We start from the raw sequence: 20,980 nt of genomic DNA on the forward strand, positions 1-20,980 counted from the left end.
GTCGGTGATGTCAGCCCAGTTACAGCTGAGGGGACTGCACAGGGCTTAAGGGCAGAGATCCTGTATCTTTGGGCCTTTGTGTGCTGGAGAGGGTGGTCCCAGAGCTGCCGTCACCTCATCCCCACTGCAATTCCATTCCCGGGTTCCAGGTCTGATTTCTTTCTTATGTCATCTAAACCCTACATTTCCTTATCTTCCCCTGCCCAGATAAAATGGTCTCTTAAGAAGAGTGCTGGGAAGATTTTATAACAGAGAAGGCTGTGGGTAGTCGAATGGCCTTGGCAGATCCCTGGTGAAAAGAGGCGTGAATGCCCTTGCCAAGCGCCTCCCAGCCTTCCTTTCCCGACAGGCATCTGAGGGGTCCCAGCTGGGAGTGGCCCCAGTGGGACTCAGTGTTTCAGGAGAGCTTGGTTTTAATCTGTTAACTTAAAATAATTTTGTCCGCTCTGGGGGAGTTGGGGGAGGGGTGAGAGCACTGACAATTGGACTCGAAAAGCCCGGGTGTGAAGCTGGTGCCTTAACACAGTAAACATCCTGCGGCCTGAGGCACGTCACTTCACCTCTGAGCCTTGGTTTCTCATCTCTGTAAATGGAGGTGAGGATGGTCCTCATGGGTCCGTGGGGAGGGTCGGATGGGATGAGGTCTGTAAACTGTGACGTGCCGTGACCAGGTGTGAGGCATCGCACAAGTACCCATAAGCTACCAGGTCATCTCATTGGTGCCCTTCCAGCTAGAACGGACAGTCGTGTCACTGGTGGGGCAACCTGGTCTCACCCGAAACTCAGCTTGGTAATTCAGTGTCAGGGGTGTTGCTTAGACCTTGATAGTACAGAATGGATTGTAAAAGCGGGGGTAGTGCTGACCCGCCCTCTCGCTCAGAGCTGTTTGTTTCTACAGTCGGTTCTTAGCCCTGTTCCGTGGGAAGCCTGCAGACACGTCAGCAGATCAGTAATCGACCCCTGCCTTTGGACACTCGCGTTTTGAGGTATCCCCCAATCCCCTGTCCCGGGCTCCCTGTCAGCCATCAAAGCCACGGCCTTACCCACGATTAAGGCCCCAGAGAAAGGAGATGGGAACAGATATTTGCTGGGTGCCTGCGGCACGCCAGCTGCTGAGCATGTCTTATCGTTTTGTCTTGACAGTGATCTTTGGAGGCCGATCTTCCCCCTCATTTACAATAGAGGAAATAAAGGCTCAGAGATATTGTCAATGGCCCACAGTCCCTTAGCTGGTAGGAGGTGGGGGTGAGGTTTGAACTTCAGTCTATCTGACTCTCCATCCCCATGACCTTTCCAAGAAAGATAGGGGAGAGCTCGCTCTTTCTCTGGCAGGAACATCTGGGCCTGCTCTCCTTTAAGGGGTGGCAGCTTCCTGCTCTGCATGCGGGCCGGAGGGGGCTGGCTGGAGAAGCTCCTCCTGGGCCTGGCCGCTCTGGCAAGTGCTACCTCTTTCTATCTGACCCCCTTCTGGGGGCTTTGGGAGGAGCTGGAGCTGGAGCAGCTGGGGCAGTGACTTTTGCTCCTGGCAGGTGCAGGGCACCCCTCTGCCTGGGAGGTGGGGAAGGGGCAGAGCTCAAGCCGGGAGACACCTGGGCTGAGGTGCCTTTTCCAAGTCGGACCTTTGGGCCCGAAGGCTTCTGACAGGTAGCTGGCCCCTCCCCCATGAAGCACCAAGTTCAACTAAGTCAAACACATGTTGACTCATTTGCTGGAGAAACTCAGCTCTCAGGCTTCCTGCATTCCAGGGTGCTGGTATGCCAGAAATTCCCCAGACAAGCAAGCAGGGAAGTCTTGTCTTTATAGTAAAAATGCTAATAAAACATCTCTAGAATCTGCTCCTTCCTTTCCACCCACACTGCCACAGACTAAATTACCTTTTGTTCTCATTTGCTGAATTGCATTGGCTCCTGAATTGACTTTCCTGTCTCTGGTTTCTCCACACCCACTTCAATCTGTCCTCTACATGGTTTCCAGAATGATCATTCAAAAATCCAAATCTGACTACATTTCTTCCTTTGCATTCCTCCCCACGCCTGCAAGATTGATTGCAGATGCCTTAGTGTGGCCTTCCAGGACCTTCCAGAATCTTCTGGGACCTGCATGAGCTGGCCCTGCCCTCTGGCTGACTTTGCCCTCCCACCCTTCCCCATCCCTTCTAGTCTCTAGCTACTTGCTATATAGATCCGTCTTTTTAAAAGGTTCTCTTGTGACTCTGGCCCTTGCTCATGCTATGTCCCCCACCTGGGTGCCATCCCTGCCCCTTACCCTCTGTCCGTGTGCCACACCCCATGCTCCACCCTAACCTGTTGAACTCATCTCGGGGATTATTTCCTCTTTGATGCTGCCCCACCCCACAGACCCAGTCCCCTTGGGATCCCACAAACCTCTGTGGCAGCACCCAGTGGCTGTCCTGGTCTGGAGGGCCCGAGGAAGCCCCGCCCGCACACCCGGACCTTGGTGAGGTTGGCTGGGCTCCCCCGGCACACCCTCCCTCTCCATGCGGGCTTGGGGCCTCTCCACAGGGTCTCTCCATCAGAGTGGTCAGGGCTGCAGGAGACCCGTCCTCTGTTCTGTCCGTCAAAGCACCACAGTCCTGCCCAGATTCAAGGGGAGAGGACGCAGATCTTGGGAGGAACAGGAACTTCTTGGCCATCTTTAATCCACTGTGGTGGTCTGCACTTGCCTCCTGGCCTCAAGTGATCCTGTGACTGTCAAACGGGGAGGAACAGCTCTCACCACGCCCGGCCAGAAGCAGGGCTTCTCCAGCCATTCTTTTTCTCTACAAATGCAAGACGCTGCACATCCTGCTTCACCCCACCCCCACAGTGTGCACCCCTGGAAATTGGATCGTCTTGTATCTTCTAGGGGCGGGGGGTGCATCTGGGGGTTGTATTCCCAGGCACTCAGCATCCACTACCTCAGGCAGGTGATTAGAACAAGGATTCTTCATCTCTCTACCTCTCCCGTCAGGTTAAATGTCCATCGTTACTTCAGGTCCTGTGTAATGGATGTGAAGGTACGATAAGGTATCACATCTGGGGGTATAGTACACTAGGTTCCTTTTTCAAGTATAGGTAACTGTCTAAGCCTCAGTTTTCTCATTTGTAAAATGAGATTAATAATAGTACCAGAGGATTAATGTGGCTATTAGATGAGACAGGACCCATGAGGTTCATGGCACAGTGCCTCACACATAGGAATATCCAATTAAAAACACCAGTAGACAGTTGTGGTGAAAACGGTCCTGGAATACAAAAATTACCTCAAAGTCATTCATAGGCCTAAACCAAAAAAAAAAAGAAGGGATAAAACTTCTAGAACATAGAAGAACATCTTTGTGAAAGTGGGCTCGGCAAGGATATTTTTTAGCTAGGAAGTAAAAAGTACAAACCAAAAAAGAAAAAAAATTGATAAATTGGACTTCATAAAAATGTAGTTGCTCTTTAAAATTTGGAAAGACTTTTTTTAAATTTTATAAATTTATTTATTTATTTTTAATTTTGGCTGCGTTAGGTCTTTGTTGCTGCGTGCAGGCTTTTCTCTACTTGCGGCGAGTGGGGGCTACTCTTCGTTGCGGTGTGTGGGCTTCTCATTGGGTGGCTTCTCTTGTTGCAGAGCACGGGCTCTAGGCACGCGGGCTTCAGTAGTTGTGGCACGCGGGCTTCAGTAGTTGTGGCTTGTGGGCTCTAGAGCGCAGGCTCAGTAGTTGTGGCGCACGGGCTTTGTTGCTCCGTGGCATGTGGGATCTTCCCGGAGCAGGGCTCGAACCCGTGTCCCCTGCAATGGCAAGCAGATTCTTAACCACTGCACCACCAGGGAAGCGTTGGAAAGACTTTTGGAGGAATGCTTCTGGATGGCACATGGTCCCAAGAAGAATGGCGAGATACCTTCTTTTTCTTTTTGTAGATTTTCTGGAAGCAGACAGGAAGCCTTAGAAGGTTTAGAAGGAGGTTTGAGACAGTGCAGCCTTAATAAACGTTAGCAGAAAGGACTGCTTTCGGTGGCAAGTAACAGAAGGTGTGACTTCCACAAGCAGGCCCTTATGTCTCTTCTACAATAAGAAGTTTGGAGTAAGGTGGCTCATGTGTTTATCAGCTGAACAGTGGTGTCTGTGTGGTTCTCTGGATAACTCTTGGCAATTCTAATCTTCAAAGCAGGAAGGGGGGCTATGGGAAGTCCCGGAGACCGTCCCACTTGTGAGGAAAGCAAACACTTTGCCAGCATTTCCAGCAGACACGCCCTTGTGTCTCGTTGACCAGAACTGTTATACATAGCTAATTTCAAAGGAAGCTGGAAGTGGGGCCCAGATCATCACAAGAGCCGTGCTGGGACCCCATCCTAGGTCGATTACATGGACGTAAAGTGAGGGTTGAGAACCGCTGACTCAGACCAGTTCACCACCGGGCACAGTGCTGCCCCAAACAGAGTGGGCCTGTGAGTGCGGAAGAAGTCGGGCATGGGTATCAGATAGGTAACGAGCAGCACCTAACGCAGCATCCGTCATGCCGGGGGAGTTCGCCATCACATTAGTCCACCCCTGGTATTCGAGGAGCTCACCTGTCCTTGCCCCTTACCCCTTGCGTAGTCCTCTATCCTTTTCCCTGATGGTCTCAGTTGCTAGGCAAACAGTCATGTTCCTGGAAAAGAAGACCTATCTCCCCAGTATATGGCACGACCTCCTACTCATAGCAGGTGCTTTCAGAGTTTGAAGTGTCTCACCTTCCCCCATCCCTCCCTTCTAGTGGCTTCCAGGCACCAGGTCTTCAGGGTAGGTAAGGGAGTAGGCCCATAGGCAGAAACCTACCTTTGTCATTAGGTGCAGCCTCTGCCTTTTTTCCAGGCCTCTGCTTGATAATTCACACCCAGGCCCCCTATGGTGTGCAGTGTCAGGAATTCTCTGGGATTACGTCTTATAATTGAGGGGTTGAGAGCTAAGCCATGCTCTGTGGGCTGCTGAACTTCAGACAGGCACGTGGAGTAAGTGTTTGAACTGGGACAAAGGCTGTGTCTAGTTTGTGGGGGACACCACCCCTGTGTCTCCTGACACCTGCTCTCCCCCCGGTTTCCCAGCAGACACACCGAGCGTTGGGGCCATCAGGGATGCTCAGAGGGTGGGCATACTTGTTCCCCTTCGTTAGTTACCTCCCTCGGTCCGGTCAGATCTCTCTGTGGACACATCTATCACCCCCACTCGTGTGAGTTCCTCAAGCTTATGCACTAGGTTGCTTATGGCCATGGCACAGTGCCTCTCGTTGCCAGGCGACGGGAACAGCTCTCCCAACGACGTGTTGAATGAGTAGATGATGCACAGAGGCTCTCCTTCCTTCCCGCGTGCCATCGCTTCAGGCCCAGGGCAGTCAAGGGTTTAAAGCGGGTGTCTGGCTTTCTAGTGATTTAGTCCAGTTTGTCCCCACAGCCCCTAAGGACCGCTAGTTCTAAAAAACCCATGGAGGTACTGGGGGCTCATAGGGTTGAACTGAGGCAGGAAGCAAACCTGCAAAGGCAGCCCTGAGACGGTTCCTTGACTGGCTTTTGAAAGCCAAGGTTGCTTTCTGAAGAGCACATTCATTTGGCCCACCCTTGGCTTTTCAGGTGGGAGCTGTCTTAGGATATTTAGGTCAGGGGAATGCCTTCCTCTTGAAAACCTTTCCTGCTGAGTCTCAAGACCCCAGTGGAGCTTGAGACGGGATGGCAGGTGTTGCCGAGGAAACTTGGGTCCTTGGCTGGTCACCCTGGCCGGGCTCAAGCTCCATCTTTCCCCAGAAGCCTGTTGAGTGCTTCTAGGCCACATCAGTCCCTCCTTTCCTGCCTACTCATAGTTAGCCCCAGGGCAGTTAGAATGGGGGATGCTATCTAATGGGGATGCTAATTGCACAGAGGAAATTAACAAACTCATCAGTGCCTCTGGGCAGGGTCTCCTGCACCCACTGCTGTGCTGGCCCCTGGTACTGACACCCACCAGTGAGGCCAAAGTCTGATCCTGTTTTGTCTCGGCCTGGGTTTGAAGCTCCCATCTGCAGCTGGTTGTCAGGCTCCAGAGTCTGCAGCCCCAGTGGAGCTGACGAAGGGGGTGGGAGGCCCTGAGTTCCCAGCTGTGGCCCTCTCACCCCCGGCCTCCTTGGGAATGGCTCCACTTGTGGTCTGGGGCGGACTTGTTTGTTTGTGCTTGAAGTTCCCCGACTCTCAGTTTAACGTCAGGGCAGGGTTGCTGGTGGGAGGCTTGGCGGGGAGATTGTCTCTGCACAAATGCACGCGTGTGGCGGCTTCCCCGGGAGGGCATGGGCGCGGGACAGAGGGCGTGAAGGATGGCTGGTTGCGAAATGCCCAGCTTGGGAATTGGGGTCACTTTCTCCTCTGCTCCCCCCACTTCCCCTGGCATGCTCGCTCGCTCTGCCCCTTGCCCACTAATGGCAGCCCCACTGGGTACCCTCGAGACCTCTGCGAGGCTCAGCGGTGCCAGGGCCGAGGGCTGCTGCTGACACTCTTGGAGCTGAGCGCCTGGCCTGGCCTGTGTGGGGAGCCATGAGCGCGTCATGACCTCCAGAGGCCTCCTTACAGTCTCACAAATCGTTTTGCAACACGTTGGCCGTGGCAGCCAGACCAGACTGCTTAGCTGGCTGGGTTGGCAGGAGGTCCCCAGAAGCTCACTCCAGCTTTGGGGAGGAGGTAAGAGAAGTAAGGGGAACAGCCCGAGGCCTGGGCAGAGCTGGCCGGTGCCGGGGAAGGAGGAGCAGCTTCAGGGACCGTACAGGGCAGGCTGGAGTAAGTCCCGAGAGCTTTGGCGACTTCCTGAAGTTTGGGATGGGTTAGACAGGGACCTGGCCCTCGCAAGGACTGCTGTGGACATCCTCTTAAGAATATATAGTGTGGCCCACCTGGGAAGAGGGATCAGGGTCCCATAGGTGTAGGTGAGCTGGAAGCTGGTCCAGAAACTGTCCTGCTGCCTGGAGGGCTGAGTGAGCTGAGGGGAAGAGGGTGGACGTGTGGAGGGGCCATCCAGGTGCATCTCCTCATTCTGCAAAGCATGCCGGGGTCTCCTCGAAAGGGGCGGCCCCTGGTAGCGGTCAGGGTGGTGGCTAGTTTTAAGGAATTCAGAGCTGGTTTGGAGCCAGGGATTGGGTGTATCCCAAAGGGTGGATACTTGCACAACAGGACCAGAGGTGGTGGCCCATGATGGCTGGATACCTTTGGAGAGTGTAGGGCAGTCTGTGACTTTTATTCAGAGGACTCACTGCCTGGAACAGTCTGGACGTGGCTGGATCTGGGGCTTGGGGCCACAGGAGAGGCAGACCCTGCCCACTGCCATCCAGCTTGTGCTGGTCAGGACAGCTTAGATGAGCAGCGGGGCCAGGGAGTCGTTATTTGGGGAGATGGTGTGGAATATAGAAAGAGGGCATTGGGTTGAGGTCTGAGTCCCTTCATGATTCAAAAAAGTTACAGAGTTCTCAGAGCCTCAGCTTCCTCACCTGTAAATGAGAATAATAAAATACACCTTTAAGTCTCATGGGTTCATTAGCACGTGTGGTTTGACTATTGGTGAGTGACCCTGAGTGACAAGCTGCACGTGTCTTCGTGCTGAGGCTGGACTCAGAATTGCCTGCTGCTGTTTGTAGGCTGGGTGGGCGGGTGTCCCTCAGCCGGTGAGTGAGCCAGGCAGGCTGCCCAGCACCCACATCTCGACATAGTTCTTTTCTCCCATCAAGAGTCTGGAAAGATCTGTGACTTTTTTGGTTATACAGAACTATTTTGTGGGAAAAATGATATGCTTAGGAGCTTTGGGGTTGTGCGAAGGTTGGGACACCACTCTTGTGCTGCAGTGCTTACCTCCTGGAATTTTCATTGAGAATCCAGGGAGAGAAGGGGATAAGGTATTACATAAATAGAAGAGATTATCATCACTACCAGGGTTGATAATGAAGTGTTGATGTGATTTCCATAATTGAGAGAGCCCACTGCTGTCCCTGGGAGTCTGGTGTCCATCTCCGCCTGTGCCTGGGATTCATTGCCCATTTATATTTCACCATCTGTCACCTCTGACCCGCCTGCCCTGCTTGAGATGGGAAGTCCTGGAACCCTGAGAAGGCAGTGATCTGCTCAGGGTCCTGCAGCAGCCAGCGGGGTTAGGGTGACAACCGTCTTGGCATCTGGTCACTTCTATAGCCTGGATCACAGATCACCCATAGAAAAGACCTCCCCATCCCAGGCCCTGTGTTTTAGGGTACAGCTGACTTTGTTTGCAAAACCAGTTGCCTGGAAAGACGTGTTTTCTGCAAAGGTGCAAAACCCTGGGTGAGAAATCATCCACGCACACAGCCGTCACGTAAGGCCTCTCATGTTCCTACGCCCTTACAGCTCTGGGAGCTGCTTCCTTTTCCCGGGGGAGTTTTTCTCCTTCAGTGGCATGTGCTTCGGGAGATCTGACTGCTGTCTGCTCTTCAGGGGTGTCTGACTGGCCTCATCTCCACGGAAGGGAGGCTCAGGGCAGCCTCCGTTTGGGAGGCCTGTTTGGGAGTCACGCCAGCGCAGCCAGGGCTGGCAGATGATATTTGAAGTTGGTCGGGGTGCCAGGCTGGGGTACAGGTGCTTGTCTGGGCAGGCGGCATCCCCAGATTCGACGCAGCTCCACTCCGGCCACGTCGTCTGGTGCTAATGGTGGAGGTGTGAGCGCTCCAAGGAGAAGGGGGGCTCAGCTTTCTTGGAGTCAACCTGGGAGCGGGGTCTTGGCCCTCAGACCTTAAAATAAACATCCCGGCTCTGTGAGTATCACCAGCGTTGTCCTGGAGGCCATCGCCAGCGTCTGGGTCTTCTTTAGCCCCATCTCTGAAATGGGCATGACCTCACCTGCGTTCTCCCTATCACCCAAGAAGGTTGTAAGAGAACCTGAAGACTTAACTGGATGAGGACACCACCCACCCAGGCTTCCACTGAGCACGTGTTTCCTTGTGCCGGGCATTTTCTGAACATTTTACATCCATATTTTCTCATGTAAGTCTTCACAATAGCCCTTGGTGGGAGATCAACCCCATTTTAGAGGTGGGGAAACTGAGGCTGACAGATTAAATCTGTGTTCACCTGCTGAGGGAGGGTGGTGGCGAGGGGCTTTGAGGCCAGGTCCCTCTGTCTCGAGAGCCGGAGTTTTTCCTCAGAGGTACACTGAGTCTTGGATGTGCTTGGTGTAACCAAGGGTAATGTACTGGGCCTGTATTTTTGTCGGTGTTGTTCCAAGCACTTTCATATATATTTGGACCCCAACCTCCATAAAATGTTACCCTTTTTATAGTGAGATTGAAGCTGAGCTAGGGGGGATTTCCCCAAGAGCCTTGACCATAAATGTCAGAGCTGGGACCAGAGCCTAGATCTTTCAGCCTTGGACACTTAGTGAGCGCCTGCTGTGTACCGTGTCTCGGTGATACCCACCGACCATTTGCAGGCTGACATGACGCTCTTCTGCTCCTTCTTTAAATCAGGCTGAGTGTCAGGGCAGGGACGGGATGCACGCCCATGAAGCAAAAGAGTGTCAGGGGTGGAGGAAGACTTTCGTTCCAGCCCCAGGTCCTCGCCTGTGGCCAGAAACCCCCAGGTGCTCTTCTTTCTGAAGAATTTATAGCTTGCGGGTTTGTGGTTAAGAGAAAATGACGCTACCCATGAAAAGCCCTCACGGAGGCCCCTGGTGCTGGGCCGGCAGGCCCTGCTACGGCTTGCCTGGGAAAGTAGCCCCTGGGTGTTTCTGCGACTGCAACCAACTTTCTAAAAAGTGAGAGCAGCCTTATTTTTGCTCAGGTGGGAGCTGCTTCATGCCGGGCACCTCCTTAAGCAGAACCCAAATCTGCAGGCGTCGTTTCTTCTTCACGAGCTCTAGGACACCGGTCCCGTGGGCAGTTGGGTCGCAGTGCACCCCGACTCATCCCCTTTCCTGGTCCCCGCACAGGTGGCCAGGCTTATGGGTTGTCAACTACGTGCAGTGAGGAATCCCTTTAAATTCTGCATAGTCCTACCTAGGGGCCCCCTCTGGGCTGCCTAGTGGGGATCTCTAACAGCCTTTAAAAAAAAGAAACCGCTCGCTCCGCTTTGGGGGAACTCCCCCTGGTTTTTGAGACTCTCAAGCTCCTGAGCCATCACTTGCCTGATTGGCATTTGTTTTCCACTGTCACTTTAATAAACATGTGTGCCCGTCGGGGCTCCAAAACGTATTGTGTGTTCATTTGTCCATTCATTCAACTAAGGTTTTACAATAGCAGACCACATGCCAGGTGCTGTGCTGGCTCCTGGGGGTCTAGTGGTGATCAGGTGATCAAGAACATAGACCAGACCCCTGGCTTCAGGGAGTTTCCCGTCTAAAGAAGGAAGCAGACAAATTAAAATACTAGAACTGTGCTGTGTGATCTGATGGAGGAGAAGGGCTGGGGCTGTGAAGAACAGGGCTGATGGGCTTGGTGAAGTCTTCCTGGAGGAATGGATATCTAAGCTGAGTTGTGGAGGCTGAGAGGTCATTGGGATGAGCCTTCCTGGTAGAGGGCCAAGGGCTGCGGGCCTTGAGGCTGAAAAGGGCGGGACATGTTGGCGGAGCCGAATGCAATAAAGCCCCCAGATACTGGCTCGTTGTCAAGGCCAGGCTGGCTGATCTTGATGTTGACCTGGGATGGCCAAAGTCTTAGCAGAATGGATGGGTTATTAATTGGCTCCTAGGGGTGCAGCCCTCGAAACACTTGGGCTGGTGACGGTCGGCCCTCTTTGCTGCTGATGTTAGTGCCAGCAGCCTGAGCTCTTTGGTTCATGCAGAAAAGAATGGTTTTGACTTCGCACAGTTATTGATTGATTTATCGCCTTGTCTTTGGTCAGCAATTTGACGCTGTGGTTTGAGAGCAGTTTGGAGTGGAAGGAAGCCCTGGCTGTGAGAAACCTTTCAACGTGGGGATAAGGCCCCTGTGTTTTCTTCCCTCCTTCCTTCCTCAGGCATCTTTGAGCACATGTTACGTGCCAGATGCAGTAATAGGCATGTGGGGACAGTCAAATGAGGTGGGCACGGTCCCTGCCCTGATGTAGAATAATGGGGGACTAACCTATTCTTTGGGGGTGGTTTCCATACTATAATTCAATCCTCCCAACCAACTGCAAGCTGGTATCATCCTTGCTGTTGTACAGATGAGAGAACCGAGACTCAGAGACGTTAATGCACTTCCCCGAGGTCACACGGCTGTTAAATGGCAGAAACTAGATTTGAACCCAGATTCTGTTCAACTCTGAAGCCTGTGCTGTGTCCACTGCCCTGGGAGCTCACATCTATTGGGGGAGACCCAGTCAGAAGCTCGAACATGAACCCCTCTGTGATAGGCGCTACCAGAGAGGTGTAGACAGTGCACTCGGAAGGGGAGATGAGGGATTCTAATTAGCCCGGGAGGTCTTGCCCAGGCCAAGGACATTGTGGCTGGAGGAGGGAAGGATTTCCTGCCAAAGCAGTGTGAGCAGAGGCCTGGGAGGAGGGAAGTACAGAAGGTATTTGTGGAATCCCTGGAGCACCCAGGTTGGGTGGAGTGAAGGTGAGCCTGGAAAAGAAAGTTGAAGCCCTGAACTTGGAATTGGCCTCTGGTCACATTGGGAGAGATGGGTCAGAGTGGGACATGAGTGCCTCTACTTAGCCCCGTAGAATGAAAGCAGCACTTGTATCTTCACATTTGTTAGCTTCATGCTCTAATGCTCCCAGGGGCCTAGGTTCCATAATAGGACAGCACATAGTACACTTCTTGTGTGGCAACCCGGAGTTGCCAGCCTCAGCAGAGAGCATTCCATTAGCAATGTCTGCTCAGAGGTAGAAAGCCTCAGCAGAGAATGTTCAATTAGCAATGTCTGCTCTGGGTACCTGAAGGGTATGTGGTGCAGGAATGCCACTGGGTTTGCCTTTGTCTAAGTTTCACTAAACATCAAAACTGTACAATGAGTGGAATTATTTTTGTTCTGACTTACTGTTTCCTCTCTAGCAATTGTCCCCACTTGCCGCTGAGCTCCGTAGATAGCAGGACTTAACAGAGCTCAGGGCTGCAGGAGAGGGCCCGTGCCCCTGAGTCTAGCAGATTGTGAGCCTGGGACCAGATACATTTCTGGGGGAAACTTCAGAAAGACTGATGTAGAAACAATGGTTTTGTTGTCGTTATGGGTCTCATTTCACACCTCATATCCCTCTAGCCATAAGGGTTCTTTACCTGGGGTCTGTGGATAGAATTCAGGGGGTCCATGAATTTGGAGGGGAAAAGAATTGTACCTTCATTTTTTTTCATTAACCTTATCTGAAATTTAGTATGTTGTTCAATTTGAATGGAGGCAACAAGGCACAGCCATCTTAGCAAATATGTGCGGCTTGGTCACCAGTAGAAATCACAGCTGTTTTCATATCACATGACAGTTGTGGGGCTATCTGAAAAAGCAGTTTATACTTGTCACAACTTCAAAGGTATGAGACCCGTTGCTAGATATTGCTTGATGCTTTAATAAAGAAGCTTATAGTACTCTATCACAATTTTAAGTAATATTTTGGTAAGTATATTTAAATATAATAGATTTCATTTGTAATCCTAAGCGTTCTGTTTTATGGATTTAAAAGCATTATTCTTAGAAAGGGATCAGGGACCTCCCCAGACTGCCAAAGGGGTCCATGGTCCAAAAATGGTCAAGAGCTCCTGTTTGGAAATTGCGAGGCTTTCTAAATATTTGAAATTTTAAATTATTAAGTATCAGTAATTATTTTTTAGCATTGCAACTGTGCTAACAAAAAGAATCCTTACTCTATAGAGAAAATATACTGAGATATTTACAGATGAAAGAAAAAGGAATGAATTAACAAGGGCAAAAACCCTGAAGGGGGCAGCAGGTCCTGGGAAGTGGCTCCAATGGCAGGGTTCCTTTGTCCAAGACTTTGAAGGTGGTGCTTGCCTTTGGGGGAAGCTCTCAACGGGTGCCTGGGTCGCTGGGTCTCAGCGGAGCCTGGTCCTCTTTGGGTTGTGCGCTTATTTTCCATCTGTTCAAGTCCGTTCCTCCTTCTCAATCAGCCCCCGCTGCGCCCGCGCTGCAGGTCTTGCCCCTCTGCATCCGTCAGCACCCGGTTGGTCGGGGCCCAGTGTTTGTCAAAGAGAATACTAGTCTGACTTTAATTTACCCTTATTTTTTTGAAGTTTTAGCCTTCTGAAAGTCTTTTGAAAGCTGTGGACACGCTTCCCTGGAAAATGCACAGATTCACATGTCTGAAATTTGCATACATTTCAGGGATGGGTCTTGGTGGACCCAAGTCAGAGACCTTTGCCAGCCATGCCACAGCCCACAGGCCTGGCCAGCACTCACGGTGTGTGTGCTATGTGCCAGGCACACACTGAGTGCTTCATTTCTTCTCTGCCCCCCCAGAGAGGGAGGTTCTATTATTACCCCCATTTTCTGGAGAAGGAAACTGAGACTTTCCTGGGGGCGGGGTGTTAAGTAGCTTGTCCAAGGTCACAGGGCTAGGGTGTGTCTGAGCCCCCGGATCCCAGCCCAGGCAATCTGATTCTAGGCTGGAAGCAGCCTAAGTGGAAGGTTACTCATCCTCCCCAAACCCCCATGTCTTCCACATCGTCAATCACTGACGCGCCCCTCCTCCTCCCCTTGCCCCAAGCAGGAAGCCCTTCTTCCATTTAACCCGGTTCTGTCTTCTGCCCAGTCTCGACAATTACTCTCTGAAGAACGTGGTCCCGAGAGGGGAGGCCGTGCCAGCCAGCCTTGGGTGGGGTAAGAGGTGGTTCTCTAGGGTTTCCTGCTTCACCCTGTTTGAATGACAGCAGAGGGGGGCACCTGGCAGGACCCTGTCCTTATCACACGGCTCGTGTTTGCCAGAGCTCCCCATATCATGCTTGGGGCTGCCACGTGCACGTGCCCCGAATGAACCCACTTTTCTTTTCCTGGACTTCCCACAGGCAAAGCTGGTCCGGTACATCTGCAAGCAGCGGCAGTGCAAGCTGAGCGTGGCTCCCAGCGAGAGGACCCCGGAGCTCAACAGCTACCCTCGCTTCAGCGACTGGCTGTGCACCTTTAACGTGAGGCCGGAGGTGGTACAGGTACGTGGGCCAGGCTGTGGGGATTGGGGTCTGGGGGTGGGGTATGGGGGGGGTAGTCAAGCAAAGGGACCACGCACAAACCCGAGGACCAGCTCCACTGTGGCTAGTGCTCTATACTCAGGAAAGGGATGTGGGGAGATGGCAGCAACAGGAGGGACTCAGGGTACATGTGGCTCTAGTATGTGTCCTGGGTGCCATCGCTTAACGAGCCAGACAGCCTGACCACACCACTCATAGGTTCGCCGTGAGGACGGCAGCCGACATTTCTGGAAACGTCGGCTGTGCAACAGACACTGTGTTAAACACTCTGTGCAGAGAATCTCACTTCATTCTCACAAAACCCTGTCAAGGAGTTACTATCATTATTGCCATTTTATACTGGAGAAGATTAAAGCACAGAAGGGTCAAATAACTTGTTTAAAACCGTACACCTAGTAAATGATAGCTTTGGAATTTGGAAGCAAGGGTCTGAGTTTAGTTTTCTCCTGTAACTGCAGTAATATATTATTTTCCTTCCTTTGTTCTCTCTTGCCATCCATCCAACCTACCCACCCACCTACCCACTAACTAATCAACCAGTTTGCATGGAGAGGGTCAGGGGTCCAGGACAGCTCTCACGGGACATCAATAAATGCTTGGCAGGTGTGATTCACCCAGCCAGGTCTTTTAAATCCTTTATTTCTCTCCTAAAATTAAAAAGATGGACTCTTGCTATTGTTTTAAAAGTAATCTGAATTCATTTTATACTTTATTCATTTACACTTTGGAAAACAGAAAAAGGAGGGGAAAAATCACATACATATTCCCACTACTCAGAGAAAAATCTGTGATCATTAAGATTTTTGATTTTTTCCTTCTAGTCTTTTTTTTTTTTACCCTAATAGTTAAGTCTTTAAAAAATGTCTAGTGGGTTAGACCTGTGCTGTCTAGTAAGGTAGCTAATATTGTGACTTGGAATGTGGCAAGTCCACACTGAGATGTGTTATGATTTCAAAGATATAAATTCAAAGATGTGCTGAATGAAGACTTGATACAGAAAAAAGAAAAGGAAATATTAACAACTTTAAAATTTTAATCTGTTGAGATGACACTATTTTGGATATATTAAGCCAAATAAAATGTGATTAAAATTAATTTCATAGATATTTACTTTTTAAAAAGTGGCTGCTCAAAAATTTAAATTTAAGTATGTGGCTTGCATTATATTTCTCTAGGGCAACACTGGTTTAAACCATCCTGAATAAACAATTTTATATTTTGCTCTTATCATTTGACCTGCTAACCAGCCTGTTTCTCCCGTATTTTCACACTTAGTAACCCCCAGCCTTTTTTTAAGTGGACGCATAATGTTGAAGTGTATGTGCTGTAGTGTACCAGGCAGAGATTAATTCCAGTTGTTGACTATTATATATAACAGGTGGTTAATATTATTTGGGAAGCTATTTGTGTATTTAAGAATTTTCCCTAGGAGAGATTCCAGGACAGGAGGTGACATGAGCATAACAGGTTTTGGGAAGGGGGTGGAAGAAGATGGGAATGAATGGGGGGGACCCACAGGGGCGCTCTCAGCACCTTACATGCTCCCGGCCCTGGCCCCGGCCCCAGTGGCCCTCATATTTGTGGCATATGCTGGCTTTTAAGAAACTGGCAGAAAAGAGTTGGTCCATGTGAAGGTTGAGGGAAACTGTTTTGTGAGCTGGAGGTACCTTGGGCATTATTAACAGTTCCGCGTACGTGTAACACATAATATGTATAATGTATATGTATAATAACACATAATATGTAATATGAACTTCACCTCTCTACATCTCTCCATCTGTCTCCCCACCCACCCATCCCCACCTGCCTAACAGTTTTCTGCCATACAGGAAGGAGATCCAAACATATAATGGTTAATCCATGGTGACAGATTTAAAATCATGGGCTTGGAGACTAGGAAGAACTGAATGGTCCCTCCAGCTCCCCAGGCCAACCCCTAAAATTTCTCTAGGGGCTCCCCACCCCTCCCTAAAATCTCAGGATGAAGCCGTTTCCCCTCACACTCATGTCTGTAGCTTAAGCTGGAGATACTGGAGCCCCACGAGGGCAGGGACTTGCCCAGCATCTCATCAGTGTTATCCCTACTTGGCTGTGAGGACCACCAGGTTCAGAGTGGCCGAGGGGCTCTATGAGGGTCCCAGAGCTAGTAACAGGGACACACTTGAGTTCAGACCTGGGCCTGCTGGACTCCGAACTGTGCCTTCTAACTTCCTTTCTTGGGCCTGAGACATCTCTGGCAGATGGCTTTGCTCCTCAAGGGGTTTCCCTCAGATCTCCAGAGATGCGAAGTGTGCAGGAGACCCAGTCCCACCCATGTCAGTCTTTGAGACAGGAGCCAGCTGTGCCCAGGGCAGAAGCCAGTACCACGAAGGCTGGCTACAGAGGCTTTTTTGGCCTCTGGGGAGCACTCTGGTGGCAGCCGGTACAGGGGTCTCCCAGCCGGGCCCAGAGGTAAAGCAGATCCTGAGTCAGGTGATGTTTGAATCACAAAGTCATGCGTGATAGTCAGAGCTGGGTGGTAAATGAGGGGTGAGCTCTTTGTGCTCATTGGTCAGGCAGGCAGGAGAGCCCAAGAGCCAGGTGTATTTGGGAGCCAGGATGCTACCTGGCGTGGAGCACTGGGGCAGAGTCTGAGCAGAGAGCTGTGTGGGGATGGCGGGCTCAGGGTGAGACGGCACGAGCGTCTCCAGTTGCTCAGTGACTCTTGCCCCAAGACATACTGCAGACCCGTCCACCTCCCTCCATGTCTCCCTTCCCCCGCCACCATGGTCCAGGCCCCCATCCTCTCTCGCCCAGACTCCTGCAGCAACCCTGGAACTGTCTCCCTGCTTTATCATTCACCTGCTTCATCGCATTTTCCACACAGCAGCCAGAGTGCCCGCGAAGAAACGTAAATTGGATCACGTCACTTTCCAGTGCTTCCCACTTCTTTCCGAATAAACACCAGATGCCTCACACACTTTGACCTCTGCCCTCCTCTCTCTGGCCTCATCTCGCTCCCCCTCCCCTTCGCTCCCTCTGGTTTGACCTTTGCACCCACTCTCCTGCTCCCTGGAGTGCTCTTTCCTAGGCTCAGCCCGTGGACATCATTCTAGTGTGTCAGGTCTATTGTCACTTCCTCCAAGCAGTCTTCCCTGATGATGTGGCCTAAAGGTCACGCCTATCTTTCATTTTCTACCAATGCACTTTGGCTGATGTTCTCAAGGACACCAATCACTTTCTGGAGTTTCTGTAACTTATTTGTTGCTCGTGGTCTGTCTCCTCTCCCGCTGGAGTACAAGCTCCGTGAGACAGGGACCTGCCTGCTCTGGTTGTTGGTCACAGAATCCCCTTTGAGTATGGGGCCTGATGTGATGACTGTTTGAGAAGAAGGGAGGAAGGGTGGATCTTATCATGACATGGTGGATGTCCCCTGAGTCAAGGGTTTGGTCCTGAGTGGGTGGTGACACGGGTTATTCCAGGGTCTGGCTTTTCAAGCCTGTAAGATAGGCCACCGTTGGGACTATAGCCCCATATAGTCATGCCCAGCTGCCCATGAGTCAGCCTCTGGAAAGACCCCTGGGAGAGTTGGTGCTCCCAGGGGAGGGGGCCTTCTCCAGGAAGCCCGGAGCCCCAGGGAGCCCTTCTGACATACAGACCACCTTTCATTTATTAAGGGGTTGTGCTTCCAAAGGCCTGACCAGTCTCTTGCTGGGAGGCCTCTGTAGTGTGATTATGGGTCTGCACCATGACTAAGGGGCTCCTGGGACCCCACAGGGTCTCCTGCTCAGTTTGCCTCAAAACTGACATATAGAGAGCACACCTGGCGTGTAGTACAAGTGCTGTGTATGCACTGAGTCCTTGCTCTCTGCCACGTCTCTCTCCTGCCTCTTAGAAATGCCTGGGTTCTTGGCCTGGCTCTGGGAACCTGGCCAAACCCTTAACCTCCCTAAGCCTCAGTTTCCTTCTCTGTAAAATGGGGGAGTAACCCATGTGCCATGTGTTCGCTGAGGCAGTTGTGAGGGTCAGGCACTTTGAGGCACTGTGGTGTTTGCTGGGGTGGAAGAGGGAAAATTAAGGCAGTTTCCTCACCTCATCCTCAGCTGCCATTGTTTCTGAGTGAGAGTCAGACCCAACAGAGACTGTTGGAGGCTTGGACACCAGGCAGCTGTGAATAGCCATTAGGGGAGTGGATGGAAACAGCGGCTGGCTGGGGGGCAGCTTTCTGAATCAAGAGGCAGTGGGAGTTGGCCGAGGGCTTAAGACAGAAGGCAGCACATGGGACCAACTGGAGCCGGGCCCAGTGTCCGCCTCCCACCTCCTGCTGCTCCCAAGGGCCACACATGGGCATCCTTACCACCATTGGCATCCTCACTGCCATCGTCACCATCACCGGTGGGCTGGAGGAAATGAGGCCAGAGGGGCTGGGGAGCAGGAGGAGGGCAGGCCAGGCTGCCTGGGTTTTAAGGACCACAAGGAAACACTGGCCGGGTGTCACTCCATCTTCCTCCAGACTCCCCAGACCCTTCTTCTCAAGATTAGTCTTTTTCTTCCCCCCAGATCTCATGTCAGTTCTTGGGCTATGGGCCAGAGTGTCCTGAAGGTTGGAAAGAGGGCTGTTTCCTTTAGAAATCCCAGCCCCTTCTGACCGGGGAGGAGCTGCCTTCACTCGCTCTGCTCCTTAGAGTTTCTCCTTGCCATGGTGGGGGGGGGGGGGCGGGGGCAGAGTTAGAGTAGCTCCGGACCTGGCCTCAAGGCCAGTCCTGGGGCGTTGGCCTGTCTTGTTCTGTTTCTTAACCCGGGCAGTTGTGTGGACTCTGGCACCCACCCCACCCTGCCAGGCCTTGATGCATCCTGTGTGCTTTCAGCCAGAACTGGTTCTAGAATAGGTGCAAATTTCAGAAACCAAAGTTCCAAACAGCACGAAAGCCCCATGCCTTTCCAAAGTTGACCTCAGAGACAGAATCCTTTGACTTCCGAATGTCATTGAAATCATTGTTTATTTTCTTAAATAAATGTTTTCTTTTGGAATAGTTTTAGATTTACGGAAAAGCTGCAGAGAGAGTGCAGAGTTCCCTTATGTACCCCTTACCCAGCTTCCCCCATCATTAACATCATACGTTACCAGGGTACATTCGTGGAAACTCAGCACATGGCATTGGTACATGACGATTAATTAAACTCCAGACTCTATTTGGATTTCACCAGTTTTTCCATTACTGTCCTCTTCCTGTTCTAGGTTCCAATCCAGGGTACCACATTGTTTTTATTCACATCCAAATTTCCTTTTTTTTTTTTAGATGCTGACATGGGATCATAGAATATATATCATCCTGTGGGTTTTTAGTCTGAATCTCATCTCTGTGTTAGTCCATGCAAACCCACCTCATTCTTCTTTAGCAATAGAGTAGGAGGAGGTTGGATTTCTCTGTGGTATCTTAGGAATGGCTGTGCTGGAGGGGTGCCCACCTGTGCACATAGAGGCCCACACAGAAGGCATCCCCTCATGCCCAGAAGAAGCCAGGTGCCCAGCAGCATGGCACCTGGCATATGGGAAGCCCTGGCAGATATTTGCTGGTGAAAAGTGACTGAGGAATGAGCGAAAGTCACAGTGGGATGGAGGCTGGGGGTGCCAGACTTGAAAACGGGGTCTCTACCTGTCCTTCTTCTGTCTGGCTTTTTGGGGAAGGGATCAAAATCCATGAAGTCTGGCAATTTCCTTGTGCTGAGCTATGGGGGTGCATTGGTGCAGTCAATACCCCCAAGATGATTTGCCCCAGGGCTGCTCCCCGAGGCCTCTGGGGATGGTCTTTGTGTGATGGGACTTGTCTCTTCAGCCTCTTTGAGTTCTCTGCTGATCTTGAGGCTTCATGGCTTCGTGACCGGGGCTCTAATTTTTCCCCCAGGAAAATACCTGCATCATACATGTGTGTAGCCATGTATCCATGTATAACCTCCTCCTTCCTTTTCAAAATCGCTTTCCCAGGATCTGGGCCTCTAGGGTTATCTAAATAGTATTTCAGCTTCATCCTTCGATTGTGGTCACCAGTTTGTGGCCATACCGTTTCCAGGAAAGAATGCCCTCCTGCTGGATGAAGAGAGGGGACGGACGTGGAAGTGGCCGCGGGGCGGTGTGGCACTTCTGGGTTTCTGGTGTGGACGAAGGGACTCTGCACTCTTCCTCCTCTTCCCACCGGGGACACATCTCAGCCCTCGGCGTCTCCAGAGCCTGCTGCAGGCACTCTGACCTGTGTGACACTGACTCCTCTTCTCCCTCCTCTGTGGATGCTGGAGACGGGCAGCTCTGGAGATGCCTTCCTCTATTCACCCAACCATCAGTCCTTTGTCTAGAGTGACACTGTCCAATAGAACTTTCTGTGATGCTAGAAACATTCTCTTCTGCCCTTTGCAGTGTTGTAGCCACCAGCCACATGTGGCCCAGCGGGGGACACTTGAAATATGTGTAGTGCGACGGAGAAAGTGAAATTAAAATTTGTTTCTATCATACGGAATTTTAATTTAAATAGCCATTTGGCAGTTGCTGTGATTGGGCAGCACAGGTCTGGAGCCCGTGCTGGTGGGGCCGTGTGCTGAGAGCTGGGATGCTAAACACGCTGTCCCCAGTGCCAGGAGCTCTCAGGCTGGCGGGAGATGCACGATCAACAGCTGGCACCGAGTGCCCGGACGGAAGCCAGCCTGGGGTCTGTGGAAGCAAGCGGGCAAACTCACCGTGGGTGCTAGCGGGGGGCTAGCCTGGCGGGAAGGGGAAGGACACACTAGACAGAGGGAGGGTACAGTAACTGCAAAGACCCCGGGGTCTGGGTCTCAAAAGCTGGTGCCGTCCTCACGGGAAGCGTTTGCAAAGGGCTGGTCCGGGAGGAGATCGG

The 20,980-nt window shown here is 51.6% G+C and overlaps 1 protein-coding gene across 2 annotated transcripts in view; it reads left to right on the forward strand.

Moving 5' to 3' along the window:
- Window positions 1–20,980, forward strand: part of KSR1 (kinase suppressor of ras 1) — a 147,746-nt gene that overhangs the window by 68,396 nt on the left and 58,370 nt on the right. For both annotated transcript variants that reach the window (XM_082442295.1, XM_082442296.1), the window contains exon 2: window positions 13,935–14,075. In XM_082442295.1, the coding sequence (XP_082298421.1) occupies window positions 13,935–14,075 (141 nt within the window). The remainder of the gene's footprint in view (window positions 1–13,934; window positions 14,076–20,980) is intronic.

The sequence above is a fragment of the Balaenoptera physalus genome (assembly GCF_965194825.1).
Source record: "Balaenoptera physalus genome assembly, chromosome: 20".
In the NCBI taxonomy this organism is placed as follows: Eukaryota; Metazoa; Chordata; class Mammalia; order Artiodactyla; family Balaenopteridae; genus Balaenoptera; species Balaenoptera physalus.